Source organism: Fusarium tjaetaba, assembly GCF_013396195.1.
Source record: "Fusarium tjaetaba strain NRRL 66243 chromosome Unknown NRRL66243_c0000204, whole genome shotgun sequence".
Lineage (NCBI taxonomy): Eukaryota > Fungi > Ascomycota > Sordariomycetes > Hypocreales > Nectriaceae > Fusarium > Fusarium tjaetaba.
The window spans coordinates 91,405-113,013 of record NW_023501400.1 but is presented as its reverse complement, the minus strand read 5'-3'; the positions used below and the strand labels follow the sequence as shown (position 1 = coordinate 113,013).

General features: G+C 49.6%; 7 protein-coding genes across 7 annotated transcripts; 4 read left to right on the top strand and 3 right to left on the bottom strand.

The window, feature by feature from the left end:
- Positions 1-1,744: 1,744 nt before the first annotated feature.
- Positions 1,745-3,256, bottom strand: FTJAE_9145 (mannitol 2-dehydrogenase; the record flags this gene model as incomplete). The annotated part of the gene is made up of 1 exon (XM_037356036.1): positions 1,745-3,256. One exon carries the CDS (start codon positions 3,254-3,256, stop codon positions 1,745-1,747), a length of 1,512 nt encoding a protein of 503 aa, XP_037203826.1.
- A 3,287-nt stretch (positions 3,257-6,543) lies between these two features.
- On the top strand, positions 6,544-7,245 carry FTJAE_9144 (uncharacterized protein; the record flags this gene model as incomplete). Its single annotated transcript, XM_037356035.1, has 1 exon — positions 6,544-7,245. The coding sequence occupies one exon, from the start codon at positions 6,544-6,546 to the stop codon at positions 7,243-7,245; it is 702 nt and encodes a 233-aa protein (XP_037203825.1).
- Positions 7,246-7,709: 464 nt separating this feature from the next.
- FTJAE_9143 (integral membrane protein PTH11) lies at positions 7,710-9,139 on the bottom strand (the record flags this gene model as incomplete). Its single annotated transcript, XM_037356034.1, has 6 exons — positions 7,710-8,150; positions 8,207-8,415; positions 8,468-8,609; positions 8,659-8,758; positions 8,813-8,940; positions 9,002-9,139. 6 exons carry the CDS (start codon positions 9,137-9,139, stop codon positions 7,710-7,712), a joined length of 1,158 nt encoding a protein of 385 aa, XP_037203824.1.
- A 1,347-nt stretch (positions 9,140-10,486) lies between these two features.
- Positions 10,487-12,146, top strand: FTJAE_9142 (FAD-dependent oxygenase; the record flags this gene model as incomplete). Its single annotated transcript, XM_037356033.1, has 4 exons — positions 10,487-10,753; positions 10,806-11,022; positions 11,071-11,459; positions 11,511-12,146. The coding sequence occupies 4 exons, from the start codon at positions 10,487-10,489 to the stop codon at positions 12,144-12,146; spliced, it is 1,509 nt and encodes a 502-aa protein (XP_037203823.1).
- Positions 12,147-13,263: 1,117 nt separating this feature from the next.
- On the top strand, positions 13,264-14,429 carry FTJAE_9141 (piccolo; the record flags this gene model as incomplete). The annotated part of the gene is made up of 2 exons (XM_037356032.1): positions 13,264-13,271; positions 13,376-14,429. 2 exons carry the CDS (start codon positions 13,264-13,266, stop codon positions 14,427-14,429), a joined length of 1,062 nt encoding a protein of 353 aa, XP_037203822.1.
- A 726-nt stretch (positions 14,430-15,155) lies between these two features.
- Positions 15,156-16,579, bottom strand: FTJAE_9140 (integral membrane protein PTH11; the record flags this gene model as incomplete). The annotated part of the gene is made up of 5 exons (XM_037356031.1): positions 15,156-15,669; positions 15,719-16,178; positions 16,236-16,272; positions 16,320-16,345; positions 16,399-16,579. 5 exons carry the CDS (start codon positions 16,577-16,579, stop codon positions 15,156-15,158), a joined length of 1,218 nt encoding a protein of 405 aa, XP_037203821.1.
- Positions 16,580-18,856: 2,277 nt separating this feature from the next.
- Positions 18,857-21,005, top strand: FTJAE_9139 (isoamyl alcohol oxidase; the record flags this gene model as incomplete). The annotated part of the gene is made up of 4 exons (XM_037356029.1): positions 18,857-18,944; positions 19,020-19,401; positions 19,459-19,861; positions 19,914-21,005. The coding sequence occupies 4 exons, from the start codon at positions 18,857-18,859 to the stop codon at positions 21,003-21,005; spliced, it is 1,965 nt and encodes a 654-aa protein (XP_037203820.1).
- Positions 21,006-21,609: the final 604 nt, after the last annotated feature.

Sequence of the window (21,609 nt, the reverse complement as noted above, 5' to 3'; positions counted from 1 at the left end):
AGGAGGAGGAGCCCGCCACCACCCAAGAGGAGGCCCCCGCTGCTACTCAGCCTAGCTCCGACTCTGGATCTGGATCTTCCAACCTCGACTCTGACCAGCAGAAGGCCCTCGACCTCCACAACGAGGCCCGCAAGGCTGTCGGTAACGAGCCTCTCACTTGGGACGACTCTCTTGCCTCCGGCGCTCAGGAGTGGGCCGACCACCTTGCTCAGCTCGGTAGCCTCCAGCACTCTGGGGGTGAGGATGGTGAGAACCTCTACATGGGCAGCGGCTCCAACCCCTTCGCTTCTGCTGTCGAGGCTTTCCTGAGCGAGAAGAGCCAGTACAACGGCGAGGCCATCTCCGGCTCCAACTACATGTCCTTCGGTCACTACACCCAGTGCGTCTGGAAGACCACCACCAAGGTCGGTATGGCCGTCGCCAAGGACAGCTCCGGTGCTTCTTGGGTTGTCGCCCGCTACCAGAAGCCCGGTAACATGTAAGTTCCCATAACTCTCTACCATTGATGCAACACTCGCTAATCATGATACAGGATCGGTGACAAGCCTTACTAAATGTCAACACCGACATGGACGGATGCTTAGGTTCGGGATAGCTGGCAGCGATCTTTTGATGTATCTTTTTCACTTCAAGTTATGAGAGCGACTCACCAGGGCTATGAACTCACATTTCAATTCTTGAATAAACCATTCGCGTTTTCTTATGCGGATTATTTGGTTTACTGACAATATGTATATACTTGTCTCACGCAATTACGACCTTTGCATTCACGTTCATGATAAACTTTGTCCCTGCCGATGCTTGGTGATGTGCCAGTGAATGAATGAATGTTAATGTTCCACGAAATGAGCACGAGGACATTTGCTGTAACCGTGACGTAAAGTTGTGCAGAGTGAATCGCACATGTCTTTTTCTTATGCAACATGAGCCTTATCACCCGACACTTGTGTATGACAGGTACAAGTGCGATGTAGGATCCTTCACTTTTGTTTCAATTTTCTTATACCGACAGAGGCTCTCCAGTATCATCTCAAAGACTGAAACCAATCCTCGGTCTTTCAGTGCGAGTAACCCACTAATGATATCTGTTTATCTCAAGATGCAGTGATGTTTGGGCCCGTGTGCCGTCGTCAGAAGTGTCCACTTGGAAGGTTCGCCTCAGTCTGTTCAACGCCAGCTTGGTCAACAGCACGAGAAAAGCATACGTCTGATAAGACTCTGGCATGATATATCGATTTCAGACACGAAATGATGGTAATTTGGGTTCTCGCTCTAGTTTCTTCAAGTTCTGCGACTGCAGTTCGTCATCTGAGGCAAGCGCGAATTTCAAACGACGACACAGCATCTCCCATCTTGATGCTTCACAAACACGCTGCACAGACTCACTAGCAGGTGCCTTCTTATGGAGAATCCATTTGCGCTGGTCACTGGAAAAGCAATACACTGTAGCAGTCCCTTCTTAAACCTCGTAACCACGAATAAGTCTTTGGATATGCCGGCGGATACATCAAACAGTGTCAAAGCGGGATGGAACGAATCGTCATCAAATCATGGCATAATCATTAAAACTTTTTGGGCATCTGCCCTTGATGTCTATCTGAGGTGTGCCTTCTAGGACGGTACACAAACCCGCGTCTAACCCTAGCCCACCATCCCAAAGTCACTTATTAACCGATCATCATCATCGCTTCGCTGTAATTTTCCCTGCCCAGAACAAGTCGATAGGTAACGCCGCCGATATCCCTTAGTTGACATACTTGGGGATGGTTTCCATCACACCATCCTTGGTGATGAGCTCCATGGCCTTGGTCACCTCATCCAGGAAGCGCTGGTCGCCTCGCAAATCGTCACCGAATAGCTCTCGGACGCTGAGGATAGAGCGGGGATCCTTGCCACCCTCCTTGGCCAGAGCTTGAAGCTTCTCGCGCATGGGATCGTCAACCTCGAAGGTGTTGCCCTTGTCATCGACTCCCTTGATGTAGATGAACCAGGCAGCAGCGACGAAACACAAGCGGCGGAAGGGGCCAGTAACCCAGATGTTCTCGGCGATGGAGGGCATGATGAACTGGGGGATCTTGCCGGAGGCGTTGAGAGCGACACGGGGAATCTGATCCATGATGGTGGGGTTGGAGAATCGCTCCATGAGGGTGTTGCAGTATTGGTCGATATCGACGCCAGGAATCTCGGGGAGAAGAGGCTTGACCTCCTCCTGCATCATCTGCCAGACAAACTTGCGGTAGATGGGGTGCTCCATGACCTCGTGGACGTACTTGAAGCCAGCAAGCTGCCCGGGGTAAGCCATGGCGGAGTGACTGGCGTTGAGGAGACGAAGCTTGTGCTTCTCAAACTGCTCGACGTCGTGCACGTCATGGACAACCTGGACACCGACCTTCTCGAACGGAGGGCGGCCATCGGCAAACTTGTCCTCCACAACCCACTGCATAAAAGGCTCGGTGACAACAGGCCAAGCATCCTCAATGCCAAAGTTCTCAGCGAGCGACTTGATGTCGTTCTCAGAGGTGCTGGGGGTAATGCGATCAACCATGGCATTGGGGAAAGCACCCTCCTCGTCGATCCACTTGGCAAGCTCAGGGTTGCGGAGCTTGGCGAAAGAAGTGAGCATGTTGCGGGTGATGGTTCCGTTCTTCTGCATGTTATCGCATGATAGGACGGTGAAGGGCTTGCGGCCCTCAGCGTGACGTCTAGCCAGAGCGGCGTAGAGGAAGCCGAAAGTGCTAATGGGGGCGTTCTCGTTCTCGGGCTTGAGATCGTGCTGAATGTCGGGGTGTTCGTCCTTCAATTGATGGGTGTTCTCGTTGTAGTAGTAGCCACTCTCAGTAATAGTGAGAGAAACAATACGGGTGTCGGGATGAGCCATCTTTGCGATGACAGCCTCACGGTCATCGGGGGCGAAAATGAAGGAGTTGATGCTGCCGACGACATCGGCGAAGCTGCCCTTTGCCGAGCGCTCAATGACTGTGTAGAGATGGTCTTGGGCGTTGAGGACATCGCGCATTGCGGCATCGTTGGGTCGCAGGCCGATACCGCAGATAGCCCAATCGCGCTCACCGTGCTTCTCGAGCAGGTTGTCTACGTAGACGGCCAAATGCGCTCTGTGGAAACCACCAACTCCGACGTGGACAATGCCCTCCTTGAGGGACTTGCGGTCGTAGGAGGGGACCTTGACCTTTAGGTCTCCCTGCTGTGACGCAATAGAGGAGAGGTTGCTGCTGTTGAGCTTTAGGCGTTGTGTCATTTTGGCGATTGTGATTGTGATTGTGTGTGAAGGAGGAATGAGAGAGGGAGAGAGATGCGAATGAAGAGGGTATCTAGGTGTTGAGAGGAGGGAGGTGTTGGTTGGTATGAAGAGGTGAATGTGAATGTGAAGAGGAGGAGAGGATGAAGTTTTGTTGTTATGAAGAATGAGGTCACCGCTCAAATGCAGATGCTGACCGCCGGGTTTTGTGGTTTCTTCGATAAAAAGATAAGGAGAGGAGAGGGAGAGACCGGAATAAATTCGGGCAGCGAAAACTCGAACGTTCCCCCGTGTTCGGTGGACTCTGTTGCTCAATTGATTTTGTCGTTTTCTTTTTTTCTGGTGGTGGTGGTGGCTAAAAACTTAGTGGAGTGGGAGCCGTGGATCCGCGGTGAGACCGGCTTTGTTTTGTTTTGTTGGTGAGGTCAAAGGGCCCCAAGATTATGGGGCCTGTGACGTTAAAATGCCCCATAGTTTAGCTTCTATCAGCTTATCACATCTTGCTGCCTGTCATGTCAATTCTTTAGTGGCGAATGATGAAAGAGATTTTCATCATATTTTCTCTGTTTCAAATTGTGCCCTGATATTGTAACCTCACTGTGCAGTCACTGCGGTCACTGCGCTGTCACTACAGACGCCGCAGAATCTGATCAGCACTGCACACGCCGTCATCGGCAGAAAAACTTGCATCATTGCTGCTTATCAAGACCTCTTATCGTGGAGCGATAGCTAAAGCTACAGTGGGTACCTCTCAAACAAGCTCAGGGCTCAGGCCACCTACACCTTGAAGGTCAAGCCAAGGATCGTGGGGTTGAGTTAAGTTCTTTGGGGTAGAGTAAAAAGTCGACATGTCCAGGTGACCTACTTTGATCCATGTCAGCATGAGCCTCATGGCCGCGGCTCTCGACGCGATAGGTCCCATGCATGTCGTTGAGCTGAAGAAGCAGGGGTAAGCTGAGGTCCCTGATCCTCAATGAGCGGTCAACTCAGGTACCGTCCCTGTAGGCAGCAGCATAACCAATGCTAGCGCGCGGGATGAGAAGAGCCTCTAGAGAAGAGACTGTCTCCCCACGGAATGGACACGATAATAGTCACTATATTTGGGGTAATCAACACTAATGGAATTGACAGCCAATTTATTTTTAATCCAATTGGTCACTTCTTACTCCGAACTTCGGATCAGGGTTTTTATGCAGTCCGCGCGTCCTCACCTGCATGCCGAGGTGAGGTGAGGTGAGGTGAGAGGTCAGATCATACCTGAACAACTCACCGTAGCGACAACGCCCTTCACCACACAACGGCAAACTCAGAACTTGCGGTGTCAAAGCATGCTTTTTGCAACCTCGGCACTTCGGGCGCTTCATTCCATCCCGCGTCGACTACATCACGCGCCAATTCTTACAGTCACATCAGACCATTACCGACAACGTGTGATGAGCAACATGCCCGTCTCATGAGAGATGCCGAGTCGCGAAACGTCGCCTGCTCACTGGGAATAAGCGTAGACCATCATTTATTTTGTTTCTCTTCCTTAATTGACATACTTGTTAGTGCGTGCTCGCTTGAGTCGCTTCACACTCAGCTTGCGGCATGCCATTGCAGCTGAGATATCATAACAGTATTGAACGCTGCATGTCGATTGACTGGTGTAACAGAAGTCATATTGGTGTTCTGCGAGGTGTGAATAAATGCAGATGAGATCCTCAAAGCAGGATGCAGTAAGAGACTAGCATCGAGCCATCGAATGATTATTAACGATAAGATAAGTGTTAGGCATGTTACGGGCAGCCTTCCCAAGCACCGCTGGGTGTAACATGGTCAAGGTTTCATCCGAGATCAAGCATTTGCTTTCACGATTTAAGACTATGCTCGGTAAGGAATGTCTCTTATCAGCAACATATCTCAGTTGCTGGCCATCACGAAATTGGTGCGTCCTCCTATGGTATTTACAGTTGTGAAAATCAGAGCTCGTGTGAATCTGGACACAGATGGCAACATTTTCTACGATCAGGGACCAGATTAACGTGATACTAGCTTGCGCAACTCAGTATGCATCAAACATTGTCGGCGAACGCTTAGTAGACGTACATAGCTTTCTTGTCAAGGTGAGCGAGTCACCAAAGCTGTAGGAAAACCTACGGCATATCCGTAAACAAAACAACCTGGGTCCTACCAGATACCCTTCGATTAGTGGCATGTCTTACTCTATATCTAGCCTGCCGGGTCAACAACTGGATGTGGACTCACTACTGCCTGATTACCTCGTAAAAGTCAGCCAACTTGCGGCTGGACTGCGACGGTCCGATGGGCCAACCCGCATTGTATCCCATTCCGCCACTTCTGAGTGGTCGACGGACAAATGCATGTCTTTGATCGTCCTCTCGCGCAAATCCCGTGTCTCCAGATCTGACATCCGATTCGCCCCATCTGACTCGGCAATCTCAATCTAGTCAGCCATGCAGTGATCTACATCGGGGCTGAAATCCTTGAACTCTATGTATTCAGTCTTGGAACATCTATTGGGCAAGAGCTGATGATTTGCAGCCAAGACCCAAAGCAGCAAGAATATCCCAGCTGGTATGTGGAATATGCATGTCAGATTGGGCTTGACATTATCACTCAAGTAGTATGCCGTCTCAGGGAGCTAGAAAACTTGGAACCTCAATCTTGAGTGATAAAAAGATCTGGGTAAGTTAGCATGAGATTAGGAGGCTCTCTAATGAGTTTATTTTGGTAATACCGTGGCAAGTCTTGACTTTTTCTTGACCCTGAGCCCCTTTCCTAAACCCCCGCTCATCCTCTACGCAAAGGGCTCCTTGCATACATCTGAGACTCGGTGGTGACACAAGGGAACATGTACGATTCATCTTGCTCCAATCGTCTTACTACCTTGTCTCATTATGTATGCGCCAAGTGACTGAACTTAATGCCGCTCTCAGATATCAGAGCGGGAGATCATGAGTTAGCTGAAACTTGGCCAATAAACTCTATGCTTCAAGGAAGGATCAACAGAGATCTGCAAGCTCATGCCTCGTTGAAGCAAGGTGCTCATATTGAGCCCACAGTAAGATTGAAGTAACAGACATCTTTGTCTCATAGCGATGGGTTAAAGAGAAAACGAAGGGCAGCGATGAGGGGGGAAATCAGGTATAAGTATCTCGACTATCCGGCATTCGTCGTTCCATTCTCCTCATCAACTTACAAGCACTCCAATCACTGAATCTAGTTATGTCTCCGAGTTTACCCCATTACCAATTCTTACACTTCCTTATTCTCCAACAACCAATATGAAAGCCTCTGTCATCTATAGCCTGGTCGCACTTCTTGGTGCTTCTCATGTCATCGCTGACTGCGTCGAAGGCCACCGCGAGACAATCACCCCAGACTACATTGTAGAGCACAAGTGCAACAAGTATCGCACGGGCACCACTCGCGAGGGGATCGCCTCCGCCAAAGCCTGCGCTACCCTCTGTCAGGCTGCTGGCGTCGAGGTCTGCTCATACCACCCTCCCTCCAAGAGATGCATCGTCTCCAAGCCCGATGGAGAAGATCGCACCAGATCAGACGTCATCTACATGGCCAAGGTTGAGATCGATGACCCCTTCGTTGAGCCTGATCCTTTTGCCGAGACCGATGCAGAGGCCAAGGAAGCTTGCCTTGCGCGAGAGGCGGCGCTCAAGTCTGAGCTGGCCGAGTGCAAAGCTACCGCCGCTGCAGCAGGCTCGGGATCTTCACACCCTAGCTGTGCTCAGTGTGGCATCTTGGGAAAGAATGATCCCGGTCATTTTTCTCGGCGCCTGAAGACCGATTTGGCCGCTTGCAAGGCCGGATGCGCTGCCGTTGGAGACGGGACGACATGCCGTTCTTACGCCCATGATGGCGGAAGCCCTGGTACTTGTCTTCTCTACTACAAGCACATTAGGGAGTTGGAACCCGCTGGTAACTTTAAGGTTGAAGGCGCATGGCGCTCATGGGATAAGGAGTGTTAAGAAGGCATTGACCTCTGAAGACACTCCACCGTGCAGCCACGGGATCAAGGCCAGGTTACTAGGAGGTTTTGTCACATCACTTGGCTCCAATGTCGTTGCAACTTGGTAGAACTCGGTATAAACCATCTGTTGCAGTGATGTTATGATAGGCAAACAATTTAAGAAGTCCACCTTTGCTGATAATAAAAAGAAAAAAACGCTATGAACTGTGACCTGGCCTACTGTTCAATCAACGTATCCTCAGGGAGCAAGAAAAAAGTAAGCTTAGAAATATCATGCCAAGATAAACATAGCAAAGGTCCCCTAAGCTTAGGCTAGATTTACCTAAATATTTTCGTCGCTCAGGGTCAAGGTCCTGAGTTTTCTTGCTTCCCTGGGTCATGTCTCATGACCCTGATAGTATAAAGTCTTTTTGGTATACTGTATACTATTGTCATTTCTATTCTCAGTTATTGAGCTCGTTTCTACCACGACCCTTCAGACCCTTCTCTGCTCCTACTACTGCCGCCTTTCTTGTCTTCATGAATTACTTCAACCACATTCGAAACTATAATCCCTTTGGACGCGCTATGATCTGTCAAGTCGTTCATACGGTGGGCCTCTGCCTTGAAGATCCTTTCCTCGCTATTATTGAAAGACATATTCGCTGATATGGGGTTCGCGGTCGGAGGTCCTCGTCGGCTCGGGTCGTTGCTTTTGCCGCTTCGTCCTCCTCCACCAATTGTCTGAAACCCGGAAGGATATTGATAGGACGTCTTATGAGAGGAGCGTAATACACTTCCGAAGATCGGCGTGAGCCAGACCCTGAAGAGCGGAAAGAGGATCGGTAGATTGGTTGTCATTACGGCAACAAAGGCTTCGCGAGCCCCCCAGCTTCCAGCAAGCTCGGCTCCATGAACGGGATCCTACATACACAAGTTAGGTCACAGTATTGGAGAAACTAGATATAACGAGGACGTACCACGAGGACGAAAACACTCTTCAAGGTTGCGCAGACAAGAACAAAGATACCGGCTCCAAGTACAATCGTCGAGGCGATCTTCTTGATCATTTTCAAGCTCGAACCCCAAAGCATAGGGAGGGGAATTGCGATAAGGTAGATATCGGTTGAGATGTTGGCTGCAAATGAGACCCAAACAATTGGTTTCGAGATGGCTGGTTGACACGAGTCTAGAATGAAGGGTCAGCACAACATATGTGCTACCAAGATTGTGATACTCACTGCCAGGATCTGGGTTTATCTGCCAGTACTTGTGAAAAGGCTGACAGCCAGCAAATATGGCTATGATAGTCGCAATGAAAGTGCCGATGACAAGGCCGAAACCCACGTATATCCGGATTCGATAAGGTCGACCAAGTCCCGTCTAGACAACGTCAGTTGGGTTTCTTTGTGATTAGTTCGGGGGTTCATACCGTCAGACGAGTGTAGAAGTACAGCATGGACAACTTCAGGGACCAAATAAGAGCGGAGTATATGGTCCAGCCGGCAACCTGGATCTTGGAGCCAATTATCCTAGACATTTGAGTGAGTAAACTATCGGGAGATGGATGGCAGTCAACCACTAACCTAAAGTCGTATTCTGGGTCACTTGGTGACAATGCCGCCCGCTGAGCATCCGTAATTCCATTGTTTGCGAGACCGTGGGCAAGGATCCCGACGTTATATGCAAGAGTTGTCTGGATGGTGTAAAAGGCCTGATGAAGTCAATATCCGACTCGTGTCTACAGAGCAGGACGGAGCAGCACAGGAACTCACAATCGATACGGCCATAAGATAATCTTCAGCCTGTAGACTCCTCCAGCCATCCACTCTCATGCGAGCATAAAATCTGAGGATCGTCGAAGCGACGCCGACCGCATACAGCGTCCAACCTTCAACGACAGGGTCCGACATCTTCAGAACCAGCAAAGGTATCAGAAGCAAAAGGAAGGAAGAGAGAAAGAACAAAGATCAGCGACCCATGGGCCTGGGTCCTGGACACTTCGCCCCATAAGTAAGCTGGTAGGGGCCTGAATGCACAAAGCACTTTTTGTTTCCACTGAATCACAAGCTTCCCAGAATATGCACCCCTGAGATTAGTCCGCGCATGCAACCAGGACGTCTCAGGCAGGTGCCAAAATTAACTTTCCTGATGGCCTGCTAGACCAAAGTAAAGTTACCTAATTCTTTCTTTCTTGTCATTTGACGCTCGTCCTTGGGTTTCCTGCCTCCTCTTGGCCATGCTAGACGTGCAATGTTCAGTTGGTTGGTGGTCGGGGATAGCTGGGAATATTGGAGATCGAGCCGTACCTGACGCTAAGCAGTAGCAGGTCAAAGTCTAGCTAGCTCATGAAGAAAATGACGCGCCAAGAGTTGAGTGTCAAAGCCTGTGATACGGCAAGCTACGGCTGAAAACGCCACGCACGCAATGAGAATTAACCATATTCCTTCAATCTATCGTATTTCTGGCTCAGATGTTCCCTTTTGGATGTTACATGCATATGAGATCTCAGTTGAATCAATGGTGGCGCTGTCAATGCTACCTCGACAATCTGGGGACATGTTCGAGATGCTCTGTTACCATCTCAGATCCGATTTCCACTTCTGACAACACCTCGCCTTGAGCCCTTGACGATCATTTCTTCTTCGTTCTTAGCATTCGGGCAATTCACAAGACAAAAGGTCCCAATACCCACTGGCCTTCGGAAGCCTCGGTAGGCCTCCCACAAATCGAACCTGATGGCTCTAAGATTGCACCCAGATCACGTCCAGGAACCCGATTGGACAACTGCATCTTCGGGATCAGCAACCCAGGGAATAAGGATCCGAAATAAATACTGGGTTTCAGCTAAAAGTCAGGGATTTTCCGCGCCGGTACCCGTTCCGCGGGTACTAAAATGGATCCATCTCCGCGCTATGACTTTGAGATATTCGATCGGGTCGTACCAAAATCTCCGTTGTCCTGCGACAGGGTGGAGGAACTAACATGCAGGATGCTGAACAAAGAAGGTGGCTATGGACATTAACAAGGATAGTAGCAATAATTTCCCTTTTTCTTGTCAAACCTCGGCTGCATGAAGAAGTTAGGGGAATTTGCCAGGGATTGTCTTTTCGGGGTAACGTTGGCCGATGTGACAGAGGAAGGAAAAGGCGAACCAGGCAAGTTAAATATGCACCTGGTCCTCGTCGATCCTTTATCTAGAAGGGGTCTTTGGTCTAAGGGTCCAAGTTGTGTTTTGCATTTGTACGTGGTTTCTCATAATGCATTTCTCAAGTAAAGTATTTGCAGCATTGGCAGCTTGGAGCACCGCTGTCACATGCGCGACAACTCCTTTTGCTCGTAGCGATGCCATTGGGACATGTTCTGAAGACCTGAGCCAGCTTGGTAAGAAGTTATCCAAGTCGGCTAAAGTCTACTGTCCTGGATCTGCCGAGTTTGAGAAGGCTACTACTCGTTGGTCCGTTCTGGATGCTCCCAAAGTCAATATTGTTGTCGTTCCTGGTACAGAGAAGGATGTCGCCACGACTGTAAGTGTCTCGTACTTAATCTACATGACAAATGCTAATGACTGCTTCCAAGGTCAAATATGCCAACTCCAAAAGTCTTCCTTTCCTCGCCTACAACACTGCTCATGGAGCCATCACCACTCTGGGTCGCATGGACCATGGTATTGAGATTTATCTTAGCCAGCTGAACAAGGTTAAAGTCGCTGCTGACGGCAAGACTGTTACGATTGGTGGCGGTACAAGGTCCAAAGAAGTCACCGACACACTTTGGGCTGCCAACAAGCAAACCGGTACGCCATGATATTTTCATGCCAATGATGACGGCTAACCGCTATCAGTGACCGGAACATGCGAGTGCGTTAGCTATATGGGTCCAGGCCTTGGTGGTGGACATGGCTGGCTCCAAGGCCATCACGGTATCATCGCAGATCAGTGGGTCTCGCTCAACATTGTCTTGGCTGATGGATCATTCAAGACCATCGATAAGAAGTCCGATCTTTGGTGGGCCCTTAAGGGTGCTGGTCACAACTTTGGTATTGTGACTTCCATCACTTCCAAGGTGTATGAGATCCAGCACCGAGACTGGGCCATCGAGACACTTGTCTTCAGTGGCGAGCACGTTGAGAAGTTGTATCATACCGCCAATGAGCATCTCCTTCGAAAGCAGCCTGAGGGCGTCATTAACTGGTCCTACTGGGTCCATGACCCTACTGCGGACCCTGAAAACGTAAGTTTCTATCATTCACTCATTGCTTTGGTCTGAAGTTAACGTTTGCAGCCTGTCATCCTCTTCTGGCTCATCCAGGAAGGCGTGAAGAGCATCGATCCCAAGATCTCCAAGCCTTTCCACGACCTAAACCCCATTGCCATCTCTCCTGAGTCTGGAGACTACCGTGACCTTGCCAGGTGGACACAAATCGATGTCGATGCTGTCCCATGCCAGAAGAATGGTCTTGTCAACCCCCGTTTCCCTCTATACCTTAAGGAGTACAATGTCTCCGCCATGAAGAACGCATGGAGCCTTTTCGCGAAAGAGACTGGGCCCAATACCCCTTTCAACACTTCTATCTTCATGTTTGAGGGTTACTCCACTCAGGCCGTCCGAGGCACGAATGCAAAGAGTGCTGCGTTCGCCTTCCGTCAGGAGAACATCCTCACCGCTCCCTTGATCACATACAAACCTGGGGATGCTGAGCTTGACAAGAGGGCCGCCTCTATCGGTAATGAGTTGCGTCATATTCTCCACAAAGCTTCTGGCCAATACCACATGAGCGTCTATGTTAACTACGCTTTTGGCAACGAAGACCCCATCAGCTGGTATGGAAAGGAGAACTGGCGGCAAGAGCGTTTGAAGAGCCTGAAGAACAAGTATGATCCCAAGGGAAAGTTCAGCTTCTTCGGTCCTGTGGCATAAGAGACGACTTGCCGTATTCAGAAGTCGAGGCGTCGTCCCCATATCGCCGTCCATCTATAAACCATATTTAATCTTACATAGAATTCATTCATTCATCTTATACGAGACACTGCTGTTGTTGGTTGTCTGTGTCATCAAGATTCCTATGTTTCTCTTACCATGGATGGAGCCAGCGGCTTCGACGTGCTTTTCTGTCAGCCTGCGCCCTGCGGCCATGAAACTGTACAACCAAAGCCTCTATAAGAAAGGTTCGTTTTTGGTAGGTAGGATAAGCGCTTTCCCAACTCGCAACTTATCATGCCAGGTAGTCAAGCTGAAAATAACACCTTACGCCAGGAATGATGGCCAAAGCGCTACAAATCCTGCCGCCAACTAAGAATTGGCCCCCAACCAGGTCGCAAGGACTGCGGTCTTCAGGCCATTAGGGGCCAGGGGGCCATACAACGAAACTGATAAGATCAAGCGGTCGACAATCTGAGATCCTCCCAGACCTCGATAAACCATGGGAACAACGGGGGATAGACATTGCTGCCTTGATGCACATGAGCTTTGAAATAAGGCTGGCGCTTATGAGGCTTAACTCGTCCCTGAGCCCGGACCTTGTGATACTAAAAACGGGAATAAGGCCTGATCTGGCCAAGCAGTTCTGATCCTTCAAGCCATTTTACAGGGCTCAGCGGTCAGCAAAGAGATTTACTGGTCCTCGCTGTCAGATATGTGGATAAGCTGTTACGATAAGCAAAAAAGCTGAAGAAACCCTGCATCTTCATTTGGGGGCCGTCTTGATGTCGAAAATAAACAGAGTAGCATTGAGAGTCTTACTGCATTACTTCAGTGTGAAAGAAATTGATCTTTTCTGGAGGCTTTTGGAGTGCCAAGTTGTCAGCGTAGCATTTGTCTCAGGGTACTCTGTAGTGGTGGTGGAGGTTGAAAAAAGCACAAATTTTGAGGGCCTTATGAGGACGTAGTCTCCTGTTCAAGACCCCTATATAATTGCGCGCCACGAAAGATGTGAAGGCGTGTTTTCTGTCTTTTGCTATCATCAGCAGGCTATGTTTGGGTAGCTAGAGACTCCTCGCTATCTTTTCTGAGATCAAAGGATAACCTCCTCGTCAAGATGTTCAAGTTAGTTCTTCCAGCCCTGTCGCAATTGACTCCCCCACTTCATCTTGGCAGCATCCTCCTTCGGCAATCTCATATTACAGGCACTAACAACATGGTCTTGATAGCCAAAAACCCAAAAAGCCAGTTGCTGGCAACAGAGGCCCAGCTGCTCCCGCACAACGCCCTCCAGCCGGACATCCTCCAGCTGGCCGACCTGCCCAACATCCCGCCCAGAGACCAGCTCAACCTGCCCAACGACCTCAGCCCGCTCAGCGACCGTCGCAACCTGCCCAGAGGCCTGCTCAACGACCGGCCGGTTATCAACCGGTGACTGCTCCGAGACCAGTTGCAGGTGCTCCTGTTGTCGGAAGACAGCCTGCTCCCAATCATGGAATGCAGATGACCCAAATGAAGAAGCCCCAACAAGTTGCGCGCCCCCCAACCAAGAAGCCGGCTCCTGCTCAAGGACATAAAGCTGGACCACCGAAAGGTCATGCTCCGCAAGGTGGAGGGCGGCCAGTCCAAAGGGCTGGACCTGCACCAGTTCCAGGCTACCATCCCGGCCCTCCCCAGCATGCTTACCCCCAACAAACCCACAAGAAGAGCTCGTCAAACATGAAGTATGCAGCTGGGGGTGCTGTCGCCGGTGCGGCTGGTGCAGGAGCAGCCATGTACTTCCTGAACAACGACTCGAACGAGCCCACCTACGTGATCAACAACTACGACAACAGTCAGGGCCCAGAGAACATCACCTATACTGAGTACAACCAATCCCAGTATAACCAATACGAAGGTGATTACATAGACAATGGAGACTATCGATATGATAGCGATGGTGATCGCCAACACTCTCCAAACAGTCCAGACGATGATAATCGCTACTACGATAATGATCACGACCAGTACGCTAATGGCACAAACTACGGTAACCAATACGACAATGATCAGGTGGATACATCATATGATGCCACAAGATACCAACAGCCAAGTGATCAGCAAGACTATAACGATGGAAACAACAATGGTAGTGATGGTAACGATGACTGTTGTAGCTGCGACAATTGCTGCGAATGTGACAACTGCTGTGAATGCGACAACTGTTGCGACTGTGATGGCTGTTGCGGGTGTTGCGGTGATGACAATGGCAAGGACGGTGGCGGTGGATGCGTTGTAATGTAATGCATTGTGTCTGGGAATAGAGTATGATGGGTTCTTCTACACACGATAATTGCAGCTTAGCTAATTTAATTTTGATGGGATTTGTTCAATGGCGCGCAAGTCTAGGGTGAGACCAAAGGAGACAATCACTGAGAATTATTGAATGGACAACGCCACGCAGCATGATCTCAGTTTCGCTAGACGTGACAGAAGATGAGCAAAATAACGAGCCACATGGTTGGCCCCAATGGCGGTCAGCGACAAAAGAATAATATTTCCATGTCATATAAAGAATAGGCAAGAATGGCAAAAGAAATTGTCCGCTGTGAGGTTCGAACTCACGACCTTTGGATCACTCTAATCTAAGATTAGATCACAATCTAATATGAGACCAACGCTCTAACCAACTGAGCCAAGCAGACTGTGCTAATTAGATACCACTCAAAGCTCCATCGGTGATCATCAACGGCGTGGGCACCAAACTCTGCAAGTGCCGGACCAACAGTGCAACACCCACCAACCGAGAATCATCTGTTTGCGTAGTCCAGATATCTATGTCAACACTCATTGATGAGCGACCCTTGCTGCATAAATTCAATGTTAACATCAGTAGAAGTGGTTCGTCATTCACTGGAACGTACTAGAGTCGCGGGATATGGTTGAATGACGATGTGCAAGCGCCAGGTAATCATTAAGAAAGTAATTATTATACAACCCAAGTTTTCCAATGCCCGATATCCCATGAAATTAAATCCCATACCTAACCTCTGACGCCTTGCTTTCAAACCGTATTTCACTGGAAGTCCTCGACTCCGATACGGTAGCCTTTGAAGCATTCTCATATGCAACCTGAACATTCGTAGTCCGCATAATTCCATTATATGTCATGATCTCTTCCTCAGATCCGGTCGGTGAAACACTACGAATCTCAGTATGTTGAGTTCGCGAAACCCGAAGGTCTTTGAGGCGAATATCATCGTGGTTATGTGATCGCATTCCACCGGTCCCGCGGGAGTTGTTGGCATATCGGCCGCCGTATGGAGTTCCAGATGGTGCGTCTGAGCTTCCTCCGAAGAGAGCAGGGAACCATCGTCGGAAAAGCGGTCGGAGAGCGGGGACCGAAGCGCAGATGATGGCGAGATTCGTTTCGACGGCGCCCCAGACAGGAAGGACGGAGTAAAAGGTGTCTTCGCCGGGTCTCGGCCCTTCAACGAGTTGGTGATAGATGGAAACGACACGGATGATGCCGATGACACCGACTCTATATAATATTAGTATCGATTTGCGAAGCTCTAGGAGGCGCAACTTACACGCTACCCAACAAAAACACACTCAGGACAGCGATCTTGGTAGCCCATCGCATGGTCAAGCCAAGGAAAATCCAGAAAGGTAGTGCAACGACCAGGAAGTCTGTCACGATCGTGATGCAAGATGCAATGACGTGGAACCAGTTATTGACACAATGGACGCCAGGTTCCTTTCGTAGGGGCATGTCCCAATTGGCCTCAATGGGCCAGCATTGGAAGAGAGCTGTGAAGAAGATGGCTACAGCATGCGCGGCATTGAAGATATTGAGCCCGTATATGGCGTATCGCACGTTGGTTTTATGACCACCCAAGCGAAGGAGGAATACTAGAATCGAGGCCTTGACGAGTGCCAAGACGGGGTTGTAGAACATCTGCACGAGAAAGTTCCACCAGAAGCCAGCGGCAAGATCGAGGTCTTTTGGGACATCTCTCTCGTGGAATCCCCAGTAGTTGAGCTTCATAACTGTATAATTGTAAGCGAAAAGATTATTCTGATGCAACAAGATTCAAGTCCACGTACACATGTAAAGAGGCCCAATCATCATCAAAGCAAAGAACTGTCGATGTTAGTTCATCGCCAAGACAAGACGATTATCGAAAATACCAAAGCTGCCAGCACGAGCCAGTCATCTATCGGGTATAAGCTTTCGGTATTTATTGCACTGACCATGAGAGAGACTCACCTAATCCAACAGTCCGTGAGGTCACGCGACTGTACATACGCATAGACACAATGATGATCGATAAAGCCGGAAAGATGAAAAGAGCAGCCAGTCCTTTCTGCTGAAGAGGAGTCGTAGGAAGACCCAAAGGATCAGGATAGGGCGGCGGCCCTGTTCGAGTGTAGAGATGTAATGAGGCCATCGTGAATGCTAAACCAACATAAAAAGAGATGGAATGTCAAAAGTTTGAGGGTGCAGAGTTTGCACCATGGGACGTCAAGCGACACTAGAAAGATTGACGCAAACTCGATGTGATCGCTGATCCGGGCGAAGACGGCCGCTGCGATCGATCGTCGCTCTGTGTGTACATGTAACAGGACGAACCAGGGGGGAAACCGCTGACACGGTATTGGCACAAGATGAAGACGATCGCTTAAGATGGGGCCCTTCAGATTTATGTATAGCAGATATCCAGGGGAACCCAGCAACGCAGAATCTTTGGACGAAGAACGGGGAGACCAATAAAACAGGATGAGAAACAGAGTTCATGAGGATTGTCACCCAAGTGACCCAACGTGGTCAGCATGGTCCGTGGTTTGGGAGCTGAACCACCATCTTCAGTGCCTCGAGTAAGACGAGTTCCTGGTTCCTGGATTCAGGATTGCACAATACTGCGTTGTTCCTGTACGATTACGAAAGGGGAAAGTGATTGCCGGCATATCTCAGTGCGCCTGATTCTGGAATCAAGGAATTGTGTGTCAACTACCGATGATTCAGCTACTTGTGTGTCACACGTCCCGTGTGCGGTTGGACTGAAGGGCTGCTAAGGTTTTCTGTGCCGCAGAGACTCCCGGTACGATTTCACGCGTATATGTTTCCCCCTCAGCTGTGTTTTCGATCATGCATGTTGGTTGTTGAAGAATCCAAAGTAGAAATGATGGAACAAAGTGGCTTGCAACTAAATAGGCGTTGATGCCCAAGGCTTCCGGTGGTGGCTGAAACTAGGCTGTCAACAACTTGTTTTCAGGATGAGGCATGACGCCTTCGCTAGATCCTGTTGGAAGCCTCCCACACGGCTCAGTTTGGTACTTGTACAATACACGAACTACTCGTTCTGATTTCTTCAAGCATTATAAATTGAGAGGGTAAACTAATATCGTTAACCCAGAGCAGCGGTTGGGTGATTTGTGATTAGGTTCAGGCTAGATCTCTTAGCATTTCCATCACAGGTGAAGATCAGCATTCGCGCGATTTTTCTTCACCAATCTCGAAGGACCAACGTGCATATGCATGAATGAAGGTAGCATGCATCTCTAAGGGATGGATCATGGCTGGACCCTGAGCATGTTTTTACCGAGCACCGCTAAGAGTCAGGGGAGTAAGAGACTCGGAACTATAATTCTAAGTGACAGAAATGCTTAGGCCACTTTAGGATGAGTTTAGGCTACTTTAGTATAACTTAGACAAGTTTTGATCCCGTATTTCTTGCACCTTGAAAGATGCCATTGTGCTTTTTCTGCCTTCCAGGGCTTGCCGCTCCTCTAGCTCCAAAACAAAGAGACTACCGAGATGCTCATCTACCCCGGATCCCCGACCCTTGCCAAGATTACCAACCAGTCGAATGGCCCGGAAGGCTGAGCGATGATCCTTCGCTTGTCTCAACTAAATGATAATCCGTTGATCTTTTCTCCATGGAGATTACCATCATCTTTTAGCACAGTATTTTACGAAGCCGATCCCACTCTGACAAAGATTCTCAACCAACAGCCGCTCAAAATTGAGTTCTCGCTGCACTCAATCGCCAGGATCATGAACTTTGTCGGTCTTGAATGCCCAGCCTGTATTATTTGTCCGTCCGCGGGGTCCCGCTCCAATCACATTTAGAGTAATGCTAGTCTGACGGGAAGCGGCTTCGACCCGAAGGCTCTCCAGTTGAGGGTTATGCATAATGTAACAGTAATTCTACGCCAAGCTTAGAAATCGACCATCATTTCCACATATAGAGGGGCCCTTGTTCCTTGAAGCGACGAGAAGCCGCGTCCCCGCGGCGGCTGAAAAGAAATGGCGCCAGTGGGAAGAAAAGCGCCCCCAGAATCGGCACAGATTTTGACAGGAAATCGGGGTTCAGATGGTTCCGATATGTACGATATTCTCTCCTCTCTCAACGGCAATCCCTCGCGGCTCTTACTCCACCGTCGCCACCGCACTCCATCGTCAAGCATGGATATCTTTCGGCCCATGAACCTAAGCATCAAGGTGATTACTACCTAATACGTGCTAAACACCGCCAACTCGCGTACGTATGTCTGTAGGATTACAGTAGTACCATAAGAACTAGTGTTCGATATATAGACGGCACAGAAAGCCATGTGGCATAAGCCGATCTCTCCCCTTTCCCTCTCTTTCCTCCCCCAGCCCACTCGAGTCCTTGGCGTTGTGTCCCGTCCCTGCAGTGTAGTCAGCCTCAAAACTTTACAAGATGCAAGGCTCTCACATCTCGTGGCTGCTTGCCGCGCTCGTTCCTCTCACCCTTGCTCAGACGATCGAAGTCGATGGCAAGACGGTCCGTACGTAACACCATCGCCTGCAGAATCTGTTTTTTCTTCTCTCATGAACCATTGCTGATCTGAAACATGGGGTAGCGGCCAATGCGAAGAATGTTGCCCCGGCGTGGTCTGAGCCACCTGCTGCATCGTCCAAGTATTCCTTTGTCGATGACACCCCTCGGCTGACCGATGCCGTGCTCACCAACCTCACGGACCTCAACCTCAGTGAAGTTGACCTCTTTTACTTTGCTGATACCAAGGGTTCCAAGAAGAGATCTGCCGCTGACGATTCTAAGTGCAAGGTCTTCCCTGGTGACAAGCTGTACCCCAACAACCTCGTCTGGAAGGTCCTCGACCTTCTCAGCGGAGGTGCCCTTATCAGCACAGTTCCCCTGGGCTCAGCCTGCTACAAAGGAGAGCATTATGATAAGGAGAAGTGCAAATATTTACTCGATAATTGGCACAATTCAACGACTCAGTGAGTTTCATCCTCGATCGTGCCGTCTCATACGTGCATCAGACTAACACCAACAAGCATCGATGATCCCACTTCGGTCATGTCACCCCTCTTTGAGGGCGCCACCTGCGAGCCTAAGAACGCCGCTTCGGGCTCCAAGTGCACCATTGGTGGCTTCCCTCTTTACTCTATCAAGGCCACCTGTGTTGCCCACATCCAACTCGCCGTCAACTTCGCTCGCAACCTCAATCTCCGTCTTGTCGTTCACAACACTGGCCATGACTTCCTTGGCAAGAGCACCGGCGCTGGTGCCTTGAGCATCTGGACACATCACCTCAAGGACATCAAGTTCACCAAGAACTACCGTGGTGCTAGCAGCTATACTGGCCCTGCCTTCAAGATTGGTGCTGGTATCCAAGTCAAGGACCTCTACCTGGCTGCCGACCAGGAGGGTTACACTGCTGTTGGTGGAGAGTGCCGTGTAAGCCTTCCTCTTCGTCGGCCATCACTCGCAGATACTAACAGGTTCATAGGATGTTGGTGTCGCTGGCGGTTATCTTCCCGGTGGTGGCCACTCCCCCATCAGCCCCATCGCCGGTCTTGCTGCCGACCAGCTCCTCAGCGTTGACATTGTCACACCCGATGGTCGCTTCGTCACTGCCGACGAAAAGCAGAACACTGATCTCTTCTGGGCTATCCGTGGTGGTGGTGCTGCTACCTGGGGCGTCGTCGTCTCCATGACTGTCCGTGTCTACCCCAAGATGAGGTTCTCTGGCATGACCTGGAGTGTCAATACCAAAGATGCTGGCATTTCTCAGGAGGCTCTCTTCAAGGCCCTTGACGTCTACTGGCGTCGCTTCCCTGAATACTCTGACAAGAACAGCTACGGCTATAGCTTCATGTTCCCTGCTGGCAACGGTAGTTTCCTCTGGACTATGAACCCTTGGATGATCCCCAACATCTCTGTTAGCGAGTTCAAGAAGATCGTTCAGCCCCTCCTTGATGAGTGGAAGGAACTTGGCGTTGACCCCAAGCCCACATTCTTTGAGCATGATCGCTTTTACCCTGCCTGGAAGACACATTTCCCTGCTGAAAACGTCGGTAACTACAATGGTCGTTCCGGGTCTCGTCTCATCCCCCGCAAGAACTGGAATGACGCCAAGCTCCTCAACAACACAATCGACGTTCTCAAGGGTATCCTTACTGACGAAGGCGTCCTCATTATCTACAACATCAATGCCAAGCAGCAGAACACCCCTCCCAACTCTGCCAACCCTGCCTGGCGCGATGCCAACATGTTTGTTATCACTGCTCTTAACTGGAACTACACCGATAGTGAGGAGGAGATTGCCAAGGTCAACAACGAACTCACCCATGGCGTAATGGAGCGTCTCAAGGCTGTCACTCCTGGCGGCGGTGGCTACGGTAACGAGGGTGATGTTATGGATCCTGACTTTGGCCAGTCCTACTTCGGATCTAACTATGCCAAGCTTTACCAGCTCAAGAAGAAGATTGATCCTTACGGTGTCTTTTATGCTCCTACTGCTGTTGGTAGCGAGGACTGGTATATCACCGATCATCCAGCCTACGTGATCAAACAAACCGGTCGCCTTTGCCGCAAGTAAACAGTCTAGCATAAAACTCTTTTTCATTGTAGATATTTCAATTGCGCTCTTTATTCTATGTAAAGAAATAGTAATTTGAAGCCTGTCAGGCTGCTTCATGCGGACTGATCAATTGCATTCCTTATCAAACTTTCGCACGAACACGGGATATCTTGCCCATGCCGAATCTAGGCCTTTGTTATTATTTCCTGACTAAGTTGATGAGTAACGAGTCGGCAATGCCTATTTAAAATTATGGGATTTCTTGCGAATATGATTAGACAGGATTTCAAGGACCAGGATCTCACTTATCTCCCAGCAGTCTTTCGTACACGTGTTAGCAGTCTCAGCTTCCAATTGCCGTATAGTATCACTTCCCTCCCTGCACTGCTACCAAGTATCCTCGTTATCATCTTTGAACTTCAGCCAACTTGGCTCGTCAAAACGGCTATTACTAGTTCCGACCCTCCAATCTGATACTCCTTCCCTCGGAATCAGAATGTACCCTCTAAGGTCCTCAATGTTCAAGGCAAGTTGCTTTAGTCCGGTCAATAAACGGTGGATAGAGCGAGGGGACTTACAAACCTTGATTCCTATCTCTTCTTCCAATATATCGTCCAGATGG